The sequence below is a fragment of the Psammomys obesus genome, unplaced genomic scaffold, assembly GCF_907164565.1.
Source record: "Psammomys obesus unplaced genomic scaffold, mPsaObe1.curated_primary_1811, whole genome shotgun sequence".
Lineage (NCBI taxonomy): Eukaryota > Metazoa > Chordata > Mammalia > Rodentia > Muridae > Psammomys > Psammomys obesus.
Genome location: NW_026596057.1, coordinates 2,651,563 through 2,671,111, shown reverse-complemented (window position 1 = coordinate 2,671,111; position 19,549 = coordinate 2,651,563). Strand labels below are relative to the sequence as shown.

The 19,549-nt window shown below is 43.8% G+C and overlaps 1 protein-coding gene across 1 annotated transcript in view; it reads right to left on the bottom strand.

The window, feature by feature from the left end:
• Nucleotides 1–12,228: 12,228 nt before the first annotated feature.
• The window catches only part of LOC129689247 (pre-B-cell leukemia transcription factor 1-like), a 67,451-nt gene continuing 60,130 nt past the window's right edge, over nt 12,229–19,549 (bottom strand). Inside the window, exon 7 of the mRNA XM_055624370.1 lies at nt 12,229–15,217. Within this exon, the coding sequence (XP_055480345.1) occupies nt 15,125–15,217 (93 nt within the window). The 3' untranslated portion in view covers nt 12,229–15,124. The remainder of the gene's footprint in view (nt 15,218–19,549) is intronic.

Genomic DNA, 19,549 nt, shown 5'->3' with positions numbered 1-19,549 from the left:
GTGGGAACTTTGAAACCTCAGAACCTACCTTCAGTGACACATCTTCTCCACAAAGGCCACGCCTCCTAACCCTTCCCAAACAGTTCCACCAACTGAGGACCAGTTATTCAAACATATGAGCCTATGGGAGGTGTTTTTCATTTAAATCACCATACTCCACTCCCTGGCCCCCATATGCTATGGCCACATCATAATGCAAAATATGTTTAGTCCAATTTTAAAAGTTGCCATAGTTTTTTCAGGCTCAACCCTGTTTAAAACACCAAAGTCTCTTTTAAGACATAAGGTGATCTCTTTACTGCAACCCCCCCCAATATAAAATATCAAGTTACATTCTTCCAAAATACAATGGCACAAAATATATATTACCGTTCCAGAATAGCAGAATGGGGCATAATGATGAAATACTGAACTAAAGCAAGGGTGAAACCCAGAGGGACAAACTCCGAATCTTGCAACCCCATGTCTGATGTCAAAGGGCTTCGATAGCTCTGGCCTCCCAGGTTTGCGGACTGCAATTGCTCCTAGTAGCTTTCTCCTCACTGAACCAGACACTCTGCTTGCCCCGCAACTCCTCAAGCTTCTTAGATGTTCTCCTGCCTCAGGGCCTTTTATGTAATATTCTCTGTTTCTCGACCAACCTTAGTTCTCAACCAATCTTAGTGGGTTGCCCCCCGCGTCTTACAGCATTCTGTTCGAAACCACCTTGTCGGCCAGTGCTCAGGATGCCCTGGCCTCGATTCCTCACACTGCCCCCACCTGCCTTTCTTATCCTTTTTCCTGTTCCATTCACTCATTTGTTTACTGCTGCTTCCCTTCTCACTGGATTCCTAAGCTTCAGCCCAACAGAAAATGGAATCAGGCGCTCCTAACAGTGGCAAGCCCAGGGCTGAAGATGGCGGGCAGTGAATGCAGCCGAACAGAAAACCATAAAGTTACTTATGACATTACGAGAACTTCTTGCAAGTGTGTGTGTGTGTGTGTGTGTGTGTGTGTGTGTGTGTGTGTGTGTGCGCGCGCGCGCTCATGTGTATGAACGTATGGCTGTAACGGCACATCCACGTACGCACGTGGAGACGGGAGGCCAATGTTGGGTGTCTTCTTCAGTTGCTGTCTACCCTATGCTTTCACTCAGGGTGTCACATAGCTGTAGTTTACCGCTTGGGTGGGATGACTGGGCACAGATCCCAGGGCTCTCCCTGTCTTTGCCCCCCCTCGCAGTGGCATTACAAATGCACACCATTGTGCCTGGTTTCTACGGGATGCTGAACTCAGCTTCTCATGCTTGGGTCCCAAGTCCTTAACCAGTTGAGCTGCTGCTCCATTATCTCAATAACCAAGAGGTTTTAAAGAAATCACAGGTTTGACCTTTAGAAGCGTGTATGCAGAACGGCTCTTAAATAACTGTGAGGTCGGACTATTCTAGTTTGTCTTCACACCTGCCCCATGCTTTCCCCTCTTGCTTCTGTGCTGCCAGAGTGCCCAGATCTCCCTTTAGAGTGATGAGAAAAAGGTATGTCTCTCAGTTTCGCTTTAGTGGCTTCTGCTTGTCTCTCTGTAACTTTTCTTTCTCTCTTTAACACTGCTCCCATAACTGTTTGTTCCTTTGTAGCCCCTTCCCCTTTCTCTCACTTCTCCCCCTTTGTTGTTTCTACCTGCTCTTCATCCTGCTGTCTGCCCTTCCTTTCCTTGTCTTTCCCATTTTCTTTCTACTTTCCTCCATTGGTTCCTCTTCCTCTCCTCCTTGATGTCTGTGGCTGGAAACCTGTTCAGTGACCAGTTTGGCACTTTGCTCTGTTTTCCCCCGTAAGAGTCATTCGGTCCCTCGGGGTCTGCTGATTGATGTAAGGAGATGAGACACTTAAGAGAAATTATTGCAGACACGATGGAAGAGCTCAGAGGTGGAGATGATGAGCCCGAGAAGCACAGAGGCTTCCTAGAAGATAGACACCTGCCTGAAGAATAAGCATTTGTGTGTGCCACTGTGGCAGTGGGGCAGCTGTCCGTCCAGGTGTTTGACATCACGGCTCTGAGAACAAATAAGAACAGCAAAAAAGGAACTAGATCTGGGCTTTCTGCAGGTGCTAAGAGAAGGCAGGTCTTGAATTAAGATTATGAGGCCCGGGGAATAGCAAAGAGCCCTCAGAATTCTAAAGATTTCATTTTCATTCATCCTAATATTGCTTTCTTCATCTTTACAGAGCAACCTGGTTTAAGACATCAATTGCTGGTGGATCTTGAGGATCTCAGGTACTACTGTTTTCCTAGTACCCAGCTACCAATCAGCATAGTAAGAAATGGTTGGAAATGAATTCCTGTGGGACTTGGGGAATCGATAATTGCGTTGCAAGTTTAGCAAGAGTTCACTTTGGGACCATTGGTACTGTCATCTACTTTGTACTACTTTTGAATGTTGTACGTTCAAGTCTTGCATTCTTCCACCTCTCTCTGACATTTGATCATTTCAATTTGATCATTACTCTGGTCATAGCACTTTCTCTGTCCCTTAATAGATTATTTCAAGCCTTCTAACTGTAAAAATGTTCTTATTTTAACCCTGTAAAGTTCAACATAATCCTTTTTCCTCTTAGCTTATGGCTTTGCTAATGGACATAAAGTTTTAAACTTCACTGACAAACAGGGTTGCGTTCATCCCGAGAACGCAGAAGTTTGAGTTGACTTTTGCTCAGTCTACACGTTTTGACCTAGTCTTCTGGGAATGGTACACAGGATGTGGCCAGCGCAGGCTTGATCGTTGAAGAAGTTCAGGGCGGGTATATAAGACAGGTGCCTGTCTCAAGCAACAATCCCCTGAGGGGCCAGCCCAGGGAACTCAGAATTCACAGCAGAGATGTGGCTATTGGCAAGGAAAGTCTTGAGTAGGGAATATAGAAACTCAGGATAAAGTAGGAGTGTCTGAAGAAGTGGGACAATAGATCTAGGAATAAAAGAGCTGATTTTACATTGTTGAAGGTCAAGGTGCAGTGATATGACTACAAGAAGGCTGAGTGCAGAGGACGGTGGTTCATGCATTGGCATCAGGTGCACAGGGTCCTGCATAGTAAGCGGTGTGAACGTGGAGGAAGTCAAAACCTCCCAGGGGCCTGTGCCCTGCTCTGTCCTTAAATGCCTGGGGGCTGGTTCAGGCCAGGCTTCCACAGAAGGGCCTTGGTACTTGCTTTGTTTGGAGATGTGATTCCCATTCAGCTGCTGCTCCTCCTATGGGCAGGTAAGAAGTTGCAGGTCCCCAACCTTCCATTTAAGGTAGAAGGACTTGCCAGTCAACCCAAATGTTAGCAACTGGAGAGCAGAGTTTCACCAGAGGGCAGATTTTACTTATTGAGATATCGTGTGCATCTTTTCTCCCCGTCATGAAATCTCTGCCACCTTAGTAATAATAAGGACCAGAAATGAGCAAGAGAAGGAAATAGGTATTCATATGCCACACATTTTAGTGATTTTATAGTTTTATAATAGACCAACTCTACCTCTCTGACTCTAAAGCATGAAGTCAATTATTTGTTTGAAGAAAATAATATTTTCTTAATATATAAGAGCTTGAAATGTCTGATGAGTCAGAATATCTCCTGCCATCGTTTGGTTAGGACATATAGGGTCTTTCTGGACTTCAGTTATTCACGTCACCTTTCAGTCTGTCGAAAGCAAATCTGTGTCAACTGTTTCACTCACCGTAAGTTCTCCCCTTCTCTTTTATGAAAATGCTGGCTCTATGCAGGAAACCTGTGAGACCTGCAACTGTTAACTATGGGAATGTTAAGTTAGCACTGCAGGAGAGCTGTGGGTCTCAGGAACTTAGGTTTGTGCCCAGCATTGTCATCTCTGTGTGTGGGGGTGGGGGGGTGGACGGTGGTGGAAGGGCATTTCCTGATGCGGAAGAATGAAGGCCCTTTTACCTCCCACACACTCATCTACTCCATGGTTAAAGTGAGGAAGTATTTTAGTATATTTTTACAAACAAATTTAGGGTTAGGAAAGGCCTCTACAGGGCACCCACCTGAACTAAGAATCAGATTCACCTAGATTTTTTCAAGAGAAGATGGGATCAATAATTTTTTTTTTTTTAAATTTGCAACTTTGTTTTTAAGATAAAAGCTGTGGGGAAGTCAAGGAGAAATGAGGGAAGATGCAGTGAGCAGAGAAATGACAGGATGGGGATATCTTGGCCACCAGGCTAGAAAAATTGAAAAAAAAAGAGACAGGAGGAGAAAGAGAAGGGCAAAGGAGGCAGGGGGAGGGGGAACAGGAGTAACATGGTGGGGGAGGGAAGAGGGAGAAGTGATAATCATAGCTAATATTTCTTTTCAATGGAAGCAGGAATGAAGAGGCTATTCTAATTGGTAATAGTTCAAGGATGACAATGTGCCGGTGAAATATATGGGCGGAATGACACTAATAAGGAACACATTTTTCACCTTTACTATTTGACAGGTATTGCTCTGAGTGCTTTTTCCTGTATTAACTCATTTAATCCTTCTAGGAGCCCGAAGAGGTAGATACAGGCTTTAACGATATCTCGTTGCAAAAGAAACAGGGAGACAGAGAGATTAAACAATTGATCAGAGGCTATATACCCCAGTGATAAAATAAGAAACGCACACAGGGGTTGTATTCATTGTCTGATATGCTCAAGATTTTTGTACTTTCTATTTTTTTTTTCAGATTTTGGAATGCTTTTTTTTTTTTTTTTAAAGATATAATGAGATATATTGGGAAGGAGATCAAATGCTACACATACAATTAATTTATATATCAGATGTATAATTTGTATATCAGATGTATATTCATAGCCTGTAAATGATTCTGTGTATTTTCAGTGCTAACCATTGCATGAGGTCAGGTGTGAGGTTTCACACTGTGGTATCATATTGGTGTTCACTGGATTTCACATCCTCAGGTTAGAGGGGCTCTGCTTGTATCTGACCTTCACTGGGGTCATCTGAACTCCTTGAGATTTCTCGAGTGAGGAGTGACAGGACAATGCTTTGTTTTAAGGAAAGGACTGTCAACAGCCTATTACATAGCTTCAGAAGGACACTGGTCACAAAAGACCATGGCTGACTGGAAGCTTGCGACTTCCAGCTTTGACCCTCCAACCTCCGGTTTAAACACCAGTGATCTGTGACTTAACCACTCACGCCTGTGTAACAAAGCCTCAAAAATCCCTAAATAACGGAGGCTGGGCTGGCGAACACATCCGCGTGCAGGCAGGTGCATGCTAACTCTATGGGGACAAAATATTCTGCTCTCGAGACCCTTCCATTTCCCCCATGTACCTCTTCACCTAGTTGTTTATTTATAGCCTTTATAGCAAATTAGTACGTGTAAATGGAGCACCCGAGTCCCATAGTTGTTTTAGAAACAACCATGTTTATCTAAGAAATAACTCAGTTTATCCAACTTAAAGAGGGGAGGGCGGCCTAGTTACAGATCTTAATCAGACATGACAGTTGCGTGTAAAACCTGATATGAGCGTAGTCTGTGGGATTGATCCCTGTTGGCTCCTAACCCTCCTCCAAATAACTAGTGTCAACTTTGGCCTGGATTTTAAGGTGCCTTGCTGATACTGGAGGAATGGTTGGCATGGGGAGGCTTTTATTTGGTTTTAGAAGGGGGGTCAGGAAGGTCCCGAATGACAATAGTGGAGCTGGCACTTAAGTCAGGGTGATGTGACTGTTGGGTGCTCAGTGAGCAAACACCATGGAGACCTTTACAGGAAGCAACCTGGAATGCACCTCAGCAGAAGGTTGGAAGCTGCTGGGGAGGGGGGGAAATACAGCCAGAGATGTTCTCGTGAGTGACTCAGAAAGCAGCTCTGGGCGTTTATGGAAAACATGGACATATTTGGGAGGGGTAACTAAGGAAAAGCAGAGTGAAACACCCAAGGTTATTAGTGAATTCTACTATCACCATTTCTGTGTGAAGGGAAACTGGTGTGCCATGTGTACACTAAAGGTGTAATCCAGGAGGAGATGGGTCTCTGAATCCTGAGGAATCCTGAGAGAGAAGAAGCAACTTTGGGGAAGCCTGCTGGGGCCTAGGTGGCTGAGTCTGAAAGTGCCTTGTTGAATTTCAGGGATTAACGCTGAGCAAGACTCATTTGACACAATGGAAGCTCTAGACAGAAACAGAACTTAGGTGAGGGGGATTAAAACTAAGGTTTAGAAGAGTATGGTGGGGACACAGATGTCTAGTCCTGAGCACAAAGAGAGTGACCTCTCCACAAGAGGCAGAAGAGAAGAGCCTAGGGAAAGAAGGTGGCCGGAGTATTTAAAACATTTCCAGCTTGCTTTAAAGGAGCTGGGGAGACTAGGAGAGAGTCGTCAGGAGCAAATGTATCAGGACAGTTTGTTTCTGTGGAGAGGGAACAGCCCCTGTCAGTCAGACTTAGGCCCACAGAGCTGGGGAGGATGAAGCTCTGTAGGGGGTAGTGTACAAAGTATGTCTCGCTCCCTGCAGTGTCTTTAGTTTGGTCTAAGCAATTGGCAGCTGATTCTAGCTGAGTCAGGGGGAGGGCAGAAGGGTCGTAAGCCGGCATCTTGCAGAAAAAGAAGAAGCAGAACGCACAGAGGTATTCGACCTGGGGTTGGGTGTGCACGGCTTAATGGGAAATGGAAATAGTGTGAAATTTTAAATATGTCTATCAATGCCGGGGGTTGGGGGGAGGAAGGAAACCTCCAGTCAGCCTGTGGTCTAGAGGGGACCCACTTTTAAATTTCTGAATTTTTCAAAAAGGCATGAATATTTCAGAGGTCACTCTTAGAGAGAGTGGAGCAGAATGTACAGGTTGGGTTGTTGCCCTAAGAATGTAGGAAGCAGAGGGCACGATTAACTTCTTGTTGGGGGCTTTTTCTCCACACGACAGTTGACACCAAACGATTGGTGCTTTTACTTTTTCTGTGCTTTCTCACCAAATTACCAAAGCTCTGCCAAAGATCACTCATTACCAAGTTACGTTACTCTAAGTTATCCTACTCTAAATCCTGGCTACCTCATTTTGCTTAGAATCCAGCTAAGATTCTAGCCGGTGTTTCCTCTGTTTTGTGAATAAAGCTCATCCAAGGATGCAGTTCATATGCCTTGCAAGTTGATTTCCAGGGGGGAAAAAGTAGAAGACAAGAGAGATTCAAGGTTGGATTAACTGAGCACCGGAGGGGTTAGGACAGCTGTGCCGTTCTAGCAGGTGAGGCCTCCGTGGCCTCCTTAAGAGGAAGGCTCTAGACCCCACTTGTGGTAGTGAGGTACAAGCGGGCTTGTGCATAATAGGCACAGTAGGAAGTCAGAGAGGATGGAGCTGTAGATTAACATCCTCTTGGATTTTAATTTATAAGAGAAGAAAGATTTTATTTATTTTGAACGTTAATTTCTCTCTGGGTACTTATTAATAAAAGATTCATATTCGAATACATACCAGCACTTGGGGCCTTTTATGTTATGAAGGAATGCATGTTGATGACTGCTGAGCTACTTTAGAAATTCCGCTGGATGGGGAGGGGTGGGGAAGTGACTGGCTTAGGGCACAGTGAAACCCAAATATGAATGATTGATGGATCAGTTCTATCCAAAGCCATGTGAATTAGACCTTGTCGGGGTCCCAGGAAGAGGACAGAAAAGACAGTGGTTCTCCAAAGCTCAGGGACCTTGGGCAGCACTGTAGTCCCAATCTTTTGTGACTTATCTTTCTTCATCTCCCACCACCCTACCACCACTGTTGGGAATGAAAGTCTGCCTGGGTGGCAAGCCACAGATAAACCCCTCTTGGTGCAGAGGCCACCTACTGCACTTTCATCTCGATGTAGACCTCTTGGTTTCTATGCAGGAATAACAAAGAAGCTCTTGCCATGAGCTTCATTCTTCCCTCTGGTCCTGTGCTCAGAGGTCAAGCTTAAGGCCAAGATCCTTGAGTTCAGCCAGTGGCCAGGCAACTCCATAGAAATGAGTCTTGTGCCGCTCCCCACAAAATGACTGGAAGGCAGAAGAGAGACTATGTTTTGGCCACCAAACAGACACACCATTAATATTTTAGCTGCATTTCTTTTTCCCAAGTGGAAATTGGTAGAAATTGGCAAGGATTTGTAGGAATGTATGAATTATGCGTGAGCAGATCTGATTTGGAGCTTAGATCTGCTGCCGTCTAAGTGGTGTCTGTCTACCTTGTACTCTCTGCTGGATTCTAGCCTCTCATATGAGGCGAAGTCTGTACAATCAGCAGCAAAAAGCATCTAAAACGACACTGTTGCTTTTAGATAAGAGGCGTGGGGGATCCAAGATGGAGGTGTCATCTATAAGCAGTAACCACAAGACTCCCAAACTGCCAACTCCTCACCTGGAACAATGAGTAGTATGATTTTGTTGTTTATAAATTATATAGTGTAAGGTGTTTGTTTACAATATGAATGAACTAGGACAGAGCCTACCATCTCTTGGATAACACCCAGCCATAAGCCATGATTCTTGAGGCAGCAATATGAACAAAAAGGTGTGACTTCCTGAAGGTGGGGACAAGGCTACAGTCACTCTCAGTAGTTTCCTCTTCCTAGTGGCCACAGGTTTAGTGCTAAGGTCCAAGGTTAGAAATAAATTTGTGGATGTTGGAGAACAGGTTTGCTTGTTTTGTTTCCTCTTTTCCATTCTCACCTTTTCGTAGGAAAGGTAAGTTCTGTTTCCTCTCCCCTATGAGGGCAACATTGGGTTGTTCTTATATATCCTGGTATGCACCTTTCTCAACCTTTACCATGGAGGCATAATGCAGCCATGTGTAGGATGGCAGCTGGCAATATTTTCACTTGATATGTGTCCACTTAGTGACACAGACCTAAGACTTTTGTTTTTACTCTTGGTCCCTCAGCCGGCTGCTCAGAGTCATTGTGTGGAGTCACTGCCAGGAAGTGGCTGCCTAGCTAGGGAATAGTTTTCTAGGCTTCCACTATTATCCTTACATTTAGAAATCTACAATCAAGTCTTGGTCAAGGTTTTCAAGCAATGGGTAAGTATCCTTCACACCCCTTCTTCCTTCTGGCTAAGTATGGGAGATGACACACGTGTGGGTGATGAGCCACAAGGTCACCGTCTTGGGAGGAGGTACCTGGCTGGAGCATGTCTTAAATTATCACCTCGCAGGAAACAGATCTGATTTGTAGTTGAGGCATTATACATCTTTTTGTGTATTCCTTCCAGTAGTCTTGTATGGCTCCAGTGAATTCTAATGAATGTGCTGTATGGGTGAATTAGACCCCCAAGTCTCCAAATAATTGCAGAAGGACTTAGTAGGAGTGCGCCTTTCACATGAAAATGTGTTTCCATGATTAAATTTGAAGGAAGAATCTAAGACTTTTGATTTGGCCTCTGGTAAGGTTTCCAAAATCATTTTGGATAGCTTTATTCTTCCAAGGTCATTGACACTTAGCTTGTTCAATAGGAAAAAAAAGAAAAGAAAATATACTTCCCACTGCTTCTCTGTTGGTCTAGTCTTCGTTGACTGGAATCATGACTGGGGTGGGGGTTGGTATGTGATTGCTACCTCAACTTTCAACTGCCCTTTTTGGAGACATAAAGCATGAGAATGGAAAAGCAATGCTTGTTTAGAACTATGCTTTTCGTGGGACAGTTTGTCAGTCAAGGAGCTAGGAAACAGATCCATCCCACTCCAAAGACAAGCATGGTGTTGAAGGCAGAGGCATGGACTTAAAGTGTGGATGCTAAAACACCTACGCCAGAGGCCCAAGGAATACAAACAGACTAGCAGGCTGAATGCTTCAATGGGATGATAGACATAAGCGATCACAGGTGAGCTAATTGCTGGAGTGACATTTAGAATACTTTGTAGAATCCACAAGTGTTATTCATGACCTGGATTTTTCCCCATTGAAATGTCTTTTTGGCATCACAGTTTCCCTTACGGACAGACCGTTCCAGTTAAGGCAAGGTAACCCGTTGGGGCAAATAGTCATGACTTAGGGAGCAAATGAGTTACTCCTTGTTCCAGTATACCTGATTTTTTTTTTACTCTTCCTCCCTCCCTCCTTCCCTATGTCTGTGAAGCTGGTAGCCCAGATTTTAAATTGCTGATTAGGGCAATACTTCAAAGCACAAGTCATAGTAACCAGGCCCACTTAAGGAAGAGAAGCTGCCAGCATGTGGGAAGAAATCTGCACAAAATACAAGTGTATATATAGATATTTTTGCAACAAAAGAAACTATTTATTTGGAATCTGCATTACCAGTACAAATTAGGAGACTGTAAAACCTACATCATGTTAGTATCATTAGAGAACACAAAAGTTCAGCTGGAATCGAAGGGGACAGAAGCCTGTGCTCTCACAGAAGCAGAAAAGCTTAAACTTTCAAAACCAAAGTAGAGCCGAGCTTTGCAGGTTTATACTCTCAATAATAAGGGGAAGGGGGGAGGGGATAAAACCAACAACCAAAGGAAAACACTTCAAAATGAAACCCCCAAAAGGAAGAAGTAATAGAGAGAAAGAGGGGAAAACATTCAATGTTTTATTTATTTTAAGAAAAGGAAAAAAAAGGTTTACAAATAAAATAAAATAAAGTAAATTTCCAGCAAGCTTTGAGCTAGGCTGGAAACCACAAAGGTGAGGTGAAAAGGTTGCCTTCTGCCTCTCATGACATAGAAACAAGAGCTTAGCTGTCTCCAGGTGGAAATGCTTCCTATAGCATAGTTCCACAACTCATTTTTTTTTCTTCTTCATGTACTTGACTGGAAGTCCGTCTGCTTTCTGAACACCTGAGTGTTTGAATGAGCGATGTCCAAAACTGAATGTCTGTCCAACAATATGGCTTTCTTTTTCCCTATAACGAAGATGAGCTTTCCAATGAGGCCTGCTTTGTGATTTAAAGAGCCAACCAATGCACCATCAGTGAATAAACCAAGAGGGACTCTGGATCCCAAGCAGGTGGACCCAGGAACTGCTTCTTTGATCTATTCCACATGGTAATGGTTCCTATCATGGCAGCTCCACCTGTGGAGTTCTGCTGTGAGAAAGCTCTAGTCTTGTTGGAAGCATTCTTGTGCACTGTTGATGTTAATTCGGGAAAAAGGAAGCCCTTGATTGGGACATTCAGAATCAACAAAGGCAAAAAAGCCTTTCCTTCCAGCATAAGAAATCCCCTGGACAGACTCAGTGAGGTCTTAGCGAAGCAAGTCCCTGCCTCATTATCACAGGGACTACAAGGACTGCCACACACACACACACACACATGCAAGAGAGCAGGAGCATGCGGGCATGGTTTTTATCATTGCTTTTGACATCGACTGAAACAAAGAAAGAACAAGGAGGCAGCCTCTTCTACCAGCGACCCCTTTTCACATCACCTCGTATACATATTTAAGAAATAAAACTGGCAAGACCCACAAACCTGACAGTGAAAATAAGTACTCCCTCCCCTCAAAGAAACAAAACCAAAAGTAACACAAAAACAAACCTCCTTCTCTTTTTGTATTTTTAAGAGCAGGAGTAAAGAAAAGAAAAGAATTTATTTTTCTGGGTCTCAAAATTAATAAACATGATGTGTTAGGTTGTAGCTATTATGTTCACTATTCCAACATTATTTTTTCTTTTTTTTTTTTCCTTTTTCTTTTTTTAGTTTACAAAATGAATTACGGTCACTTTTAAACATTGTGAAAGAAGAAATGGATATACACAACTTGACACTTTTCTAGCATTCTTGAACTAATTCACAAATGCAAGAAAATAAAAAAGAAAAATGGAGGAAATGAGGAACATAGGTAGTTTGGTGTTAAAAACTAATGCAGGAATGATGTGTATTGTCACAGAGAGGAGGGACACTTCCCCTTCCTGTTTTGCGTGCTATGAGGGTCATTTTTAAAATTTTTTTATTATAAACACTATTAAATTCAGACCGCTTTTTTGGTTTTTTTTTTTCTTTATCTGAATATACAAGAACATTCATTATCAAATGTTCATCATCAGGTACTACAAAGAACGAGACACAAGTCGCAAGAAACAATGGAAAATGTTAATAAAGCTGAAAGACTTGTTGAGGTTTTTTTTTTTTTGCTTTTTTTTCTAAGTTTTTTTCTTTTTAAATTTGAGTTTCTGTAGTTTCATCTTTTTTTGGTATCGAAGTCAGGTTTTTCTGGGCAGAAAAATCAAAAAGGAAGAAGAAAGAGGTGAAGGTAGGTGTGAAAAAAGGCAACCAAAATAATAATAATACGGTACCACTACCACAGGGAAAGAAGTAGAAAGAAGGTGCCAGTGGGCTCAATGGGCTCCTGATACCCAGGAGCCCATTCTCCAGCAGGAACAGGAGGAGGAGGAGGGGGGCGATTAAAAGTGTACACAGTGGCAAACCCAAGGTCTGCTACCATTTCTCAGAGAAAACTGCTGTTGTGGAAAATGGAGCACTCCCCCTTGTACGGGAGACCATGAAGAAATCCCGGGGCACTTTTTTTAGGGGCTCTGAGGGATTTAGCTGACAGGAATTCCTAGGGAGTTGAGTTTCTAGAGGCTTACTCTTTCCACTCCTAGCCCGAGGCTGCCAGCTTTTCCTAGCCTTGCTTGGCCACAGAGTTCTGGTGGCTGCCCTGTTGGAGGGTGACAGTGGGCACGGAGACAGGCTACAGGCTCAGTGTTGGACCTAAAGGTGAAGTGAGGTGCTGGGTCTGCCTGGAGAGAAGCAGCCTGTGTGAGAGCAGCGCCACTTTGACACGCTCCACTCATCCCCTTGCGTTCAGTCCAGATCTGGAGTTACTTGTTTCCAGGAGAACCCTTCCGTAACTCTTACGCTTTGCTCCATGTTAAATGATGTGATCCAACCATGTCTCTGAGTAGTTTCGCTGCATTCCGGCCACAAAAACAAAGACCCCTGGCTCTCGTCACTCTACAGTCTTGTGATGTTGTCCCTTCTAGACACCCTGTTCTGAGCATGGCACAAGGTTAATGGATAGTCTTTCTAGTCAGCTAGACATATGTCCATTTGTCAGACAATTACTTTCCGCATCATCTTCAAATTCTCATCTCAGATTTCCCGGCTTGCATGTCCTACTCCTCCTAACACACATGAAGAACATGTGCATTACTGCAACACCATGTGGAATGTGTATGACCCTGTGGGCTGCTTTCTAAGCCCTCGAGCTCTTGTACTTTTTGCCTGGAAGTCCCTGAAGTAGCTGTGATTGGGACAAGGACTTGCAAGGCCACATATTGGATTCAAGTAGAAACTAATAAAACCAGGTTCTACTCCTCTAGTTTAGAATCTCTTCTCTATCCCAAGAAGACAAACAGACCAAAACCAAATCAGAGCAGGAAGCTCCTGGAACAGCGCTCTGTCATTGTGGTGATGACAACAAGGTACTGATAACAAGCAAACACTGGAACAAGAAAACCATGTACTGTTCTGACCTAGCATGGAATGTTCATCAAAGGCACATTGCTTTCCCTGACCATCAGACTTGGAGGTTACATGTATAAACAGAGCCAGTTTCTTGGGGCTCTTACAAGCCCCTTGGCGAGCCAACCACCATTCCCATTTTACAGATGAAGTGCAGGAGGCCCCAAAGACATCTGACCACATACCACTTAATCCACTGGCAGAACTGCCCTCATTATGTCTGGCAGACTGGAGAAGTTAAGCTCAACTCCAAAGCTAGACTACCTTTCCAGCAAATGTTATTTTCTGTCAACCCCATGGTGCATTGATCACAGTGACCATTTCAACAATAGCCAACAAAAACTATCACCCTATGTATGATTCTTATGTCTTCTATGATTCTTTGAATTAACTAGTAAAAATTATCCACACACCTATCCCACTCTCTTCTCCAGAGAAAGAAGCCAGGATCCATACACATTGGAATTCCTGCGTATGGCTCCCTGAGCGCTCCAGAGGTGGGAGGGATGAAGACAGCTTACACTTGAAATCTGACCTGCACACCCTGCATTCTACTGTGGCCAGTACGGGTTGGTGGGTCCTAGAAGCCCCAGGCACACATTGCTTCTCTCTCAGGCTCACCAGGTAGAGCGGGATGATTGCTATTGTGTGCATCTGCACAGGATGCTGTTGCTGGGAGATCATTTGGGAGGGAGGTGTCAGAGTGAACGCTGCCAGGGTCTTCTGTTGGGAAGAGTGATGAAGGGCTAGTATCATCCTTCCGAGTGAGGCTGTAAGGTTGTGAGTGTGTGCCCACCTGTGCGTTATGAATGTGCGTGCACGTCTATGAAGGGACAGTGAAACCTTTCAGGATGATATGCCTTCACTCTTTACAGACACACTCATCAGGATGGCTCTCTCAGACCTGGCTTGCATGAGGTTCCGAACACTGAATGGCTGAATGGTCTCCACAGACTGTCTCTGAGACCAAGAGCTGTCTCTAATTGGATGAGAGAGCTGGTAGGAATTCTGCCTTTGCTGTTTCTTGCGGCCTCCCCCGCCTGGCTTCCTGCTTCGGACTCAACCTGATAGAATTACTCAGGGACATGTGGCACCTTGAGAAGCCCAGTTATGGCAGTCCCCAACAAACACCGGGGGCCAGAAAGAAGAGGAAGAAATCAGGGTTGTTCCCAGAAAGAAGGGGGAAATGGAAAGAGTGGCCTGGAATGAGTAGGGCAGTGTGGTGTATTCCTGCTAAGAGGTAGTGAGAGTAACAAGAGAGACAGAAGGATTGCCTGTCAGCATAGGGATGAGGGCTCCGAGTGAGGTAAATTTGGCTCCTCAAACCACCAGCATGAAAACATACAAATACGTTTATTGTTTTCTTTGTAATTTGCTTTTCCTTTTTAAATTCCTCTAATTGTGGAAAATATCCTTCAGTGATATAATAGAGGGCAGGAACTTGGGGCATCTAGAACAGAGAACAGGGGCCAGGGAAGATGACAGAAATCAGTCTGACAGCAGGGGGCAGGGGAGGGTGGCTTCTACCCAGAAAAAAAGGGAAGAGAGTATAAAGAAGTGTCCAGATTGGCTGACATAGCATCCCAAAGAAGAGAAGAGAAGGAGACTCTTATTGTGTTTGCTGATTGCTTCGACCTCCAGTCTGACCGCTTCAGCGTTGGGAGAGAAACCCTCCCTCCTGCCCCTGCCCCAACTGCGGCACAGGGTCAGCCGGGATGCGATTGCTGGGAGATCAGTTGGAGGTATCAGAGTGAACACTGCCAGGGCCTTCTGTAGGGGAGGTCACTGATGAAGGGGTAGTAGCATCCTGCCAACCTCCATTAGCCTAGAAGGGAAAAAGGGAGAGAAGTCAGTCCTCTGTGATCAGGTGGCCTTTTTGAGCAGACAATGACAATGAGGCAACTTGTGGGAGAGACTGGCACCTGGCACATGGGGACACTCATAAAATGGGCATATAGGGTTGTGGATGATAATATTTTCCCCACATTCAGTGAGTTCATCCTCCCAGTAAGCCTTTGTATCCAATGCTGACACCTCCCACTTGTGTGAAATGTTAGTATTTCTCCAAGATTCTATAATTCAGTCCCCATCATCTATGGAGTGACAGCTGCCTTCCAGTCAGGAGACCTGAGAGTTCTATTTTGGCTCTAATCTCACCAACAACAAGCCACTGGTGAGGGTTAAGTACCTAAATAGGGTTAGTTTTGGTTTCTCCCCTGAGGAATAAGATGCCTGGCCTAGATACTTTCATGCTTTCTGAAGTGTTTCCCCTCCGCTCTAGCTCTGTATCCTGAGTGTTTATGGGCTGCCAGGTCCTGTTCTATGCCAGGGTCTAGAATCTCTTTGGTATATTGTAATGAGCTAGTATAGTTCATGTACTCAAGAAAGGGGCTAGGAGAAGACCATGAATGACCTGTTATTCAAGTCAGAACCTAACCAGCAGTGAAGCCTATTGTTAAGAAGGTCAGGGCTTCCATGAAGGCAATATTGGGTCTTGTTGGAACACCGGGAACTGATGTATTTGCAGAATATATTGCTATGAAGAGAGAAGGGCGAGACTGGAGTTAGAGGGTTAAACTGGGAGAGGGAGGGGAAAAAGGGGAAAAGGGAGAAATATGGGGAGGGACAACTATCATTAAGGTCCATTTGAGGGACCATATGGAAACCTGAAACTAAAGATAAAAATATATAAAATATATAAATGGAGTCGCCAAATAATGGGGGAGACTGGACATCTATGCCATCAAGGAAAACCTCCAGTGCCAGGCCTAGGTTACATCTACTTGAGTCACTGGCCAGAAGGGCCTCATGAACAATCCCCAAACATCTCAGGCTGCGGCCAAAGCTATCAGTTGCTCTCTACAAACTGATGACAAGGCCCTGTAGATGAAAATAACTCTTGCATATCTCATTGAACAGAGAAATTGACCTGGTAGCTAACTAGAGGCCTCGCCCCCACTGACAAGTATTCACGGTACTAGAAGGTCCTCTGCATGTTACCAAAGGAGAAAGATAATTCTCAACCCAGCTATGAACCCTGTGACCTACATTAGTGACCTGCCTACAAGATATGCTGATATAATAGTGGCACAGATGTTATGAAAGTAACCAATCACTCTGAATTTAAGGCCTACTCCATAAGATAGAGCTCATGCCTTGACATTGTCTAGAACCCATGTTCTAGACATAGCTATGATGGCCAAGAACGTGAAACTGGATAGGCCATAGGCCCAGGGGAAAAACAAATACTATTGTTTTGCTAAAGAAATAGAGCAATGCAAGAACTTCTAGTGACATTCTTCTGTACCCATAGATCAGTGGCTTGCACATTCATCATCAGGGATGCTTCTACTTGCATCAGATGGTAACTGACACACAGACCCACAACTTGGACAATGTACAGAGCTGACAGATTTTTGGAACACTCAGTCCTAAACGGGATGTCTTCATCAAACCTTCCTCTTAGGGGTCAGAGCCCTATGTGAAGAGGAGTTGGAAAGACTGTAAAAGCCAGATGTGGTGGGTAACACCAAGGAAGCAGTGTTAGCCAGATACAGCGAGACTGATGCAAATACGAACTAACAGAGACTGCGACAGTATCCACAGGGCCTGTATGGTTCAAGCCAGATGGGGTCCCAACATTAAGAAGGGAAAGTAGACCTGTTTCTCCACCCCTAAGCAAGAAACTGTCAGCAATTGGAACCTACTCACAAGGGAAAAGTAAGTCTCCAATGGAGGCTCACTGGGTAAAGATGGCCAACACAAACTAACCCAATAGTATTTTTGTAGACTTTTTTGTCTTATATTTCTTTCTTTAGGATTTTTTTTTTTTTGGCCTTTTGCTTGTATTCTGCCTTGGAATTTTGTGTATGTATGTATGTGTTGTGTGTGGAGGGCGAAGAGATTCCTGTTTGTTTTTTAAAGAGAGAGAAAAAGAAAGGGTGTGGAATTGGGTGGTTTGGGAGGTAGAAGGATCTTGGAGGAGTCAGGAGAGGGGAAAGCATGATCAGAATATTTTGTCTAAACTTTTTTTTTTCAACTAAAAAAAAAAAAAAGCCCAACTAAACACAAAGAAGGTTTCCATGAAAACAATATTGTGTCCTGCTGAAGCATCAGGAACTAATTTTTTTTTTGTACTTAAAATTTTTATTATTTTATTTTATTTTTTGGTATTTCTTTTTCTTTTACAATTTATTCATTATATATCCTGATTGAAGCCTCCTCCAACTTCTCCCAGTCCCACCCTTCCTCCTTCTTTTCCCCTATCCCCTTCCTCTAGTCCACTGAAAGGGGGAGTTCTCTTCCTCTGCATCTGCTCATAGCTTATCAAGTCTCAACAGGACTGCCTGGATCCTCTTCCTCTGTGGCCTGGCAAGGCTGTATCAGCAAGGGCAAGCAGGCAACCAAATTCACGACAGAGGCAGCCCCTGCTCCCCTTACTTGGGAACCCACATGGAGACTGAGCTGTCTAAAGACTCTGATATTCCATCTTACACCCAGCAGAATGGCTAAGATAAAAAACTCAAGTGACAGCACATCCTGGAGGGGATATTGAGAAAGGGGAACCCTCCTCAATTGCTAGTGGGAGTGCAAACTTGTACAACCACTTTGGAAATCAATCTAGCACTTTCTCAGAAAATTGGGAATAGAACTACCTCAAGATCCAGCTATAGCACTCCTGGGAATAAACCCAAAAGATGCCCCACCATTTAATAAAGACATTTGCTCAACTATGTTCATAGCAGCTTTATTTGGAGTAGCCAGAATCTGGAAACAACCTAGATATCCCTCAACAGAGGAAGGGATACAAAAATTATGGCACATTTACACATCAGGAACTAATTAACGTACTAAGCAGAGGAGATGAACCTTGAGAAGGTGATTCAAGTGAAATATCAAGGCCACCACTGTGGGAAGCAGTAAAATGGTAGCAAGAGGGGAAACTCTAAACCTGACGGGTCCTCTGGAGGACATTTGTACTAGGCCTCAACCAAATAAATTGTTCTTTAGAGTTTGTGGAGTGGACAGTCTAACTAAATACCCCAGAACTGAAATAGTCCAAAAGTGATTTTTCAATGACATTTAATTCATGACTGATATGTTTGAGATCACTGAGGTCACTGCACTATACAACGTGTCTCCTGTCCCAATCACTGTGTTCTTGGAAGCGGTTTACCTCAAGTCCAGAAATGGAAAGGTCAAGCAGACTATGTCTTAAGGATTCCTGGTAAAAATAGTTTTTATCATCTGTCCTTTGGCTTTATTCTCTGAAAACTCTGGAGTAGACCGGCAGACATTATTATTCACATTTAGAAGGGATCAGCACTGGACTGTTGGAAAATCCACAGTAAACAGAAGAGTAAAACACAGGCCTCCTAACTTCTGAAGCCAGCTCCTTATCTGCCCACTTTCCTCGACTTGGCTTCTGGTGTCATTGGCTCGCTCAATGATGCTCCAACTTTCCCAGGAAAGCCAGATTTTTCACTCAAAACAGCTTCCACTGAGTCATTTTGGCACAGAGTAGATTTTACCAAACCCCTTACAAGGGAAAGATCTGGATAGCAAGTGGCTTATTCCAGGCAGCACCAAGAAGATGATGCCTCCCAAATCTCAGGTCCATGAACATCTGCTCTGAGCTCCACCCTCCAACCAGACAGTCCTTCGCACTATCTTCTCTGCTGGAAAACTTCTCCCACTTGCTTGTATTTGGGACATTTCACTGAGAACAGCGAAGGTACAATGAGAATCCTGTCACAGCGTGAGGTTTTTTTCCTGTTCCAGGGGCAAAGAATTGGCAGTATAATCCATACCAGAAAGAGAATTAATTCAAATTCCTAGCACAGGTTGTCATGGGGAGATGGTACCTCCATTTTCCCACCCATCTAAGGGCGTATATATTCTGGTGTCATTTGAGGCTTGCTGGGAACAGTAACTACACTTATTTCTTTTTCTACAAGAAAGTCTTCTGGTGCTATTAGTCTTTTTTTTTTCCCTGAAAAAAAAAATAGGGCATGCTTATCAATAATATTTAGAAAATAGACAAGCTTAAAACACAAAATACTTAACACCCATAATCTACTACTCAGAGATAATTACTGTGAGCACTTTGATATCTGTCTATTCTCATAATTTTATATGTGTATGTTTCCTTGATATT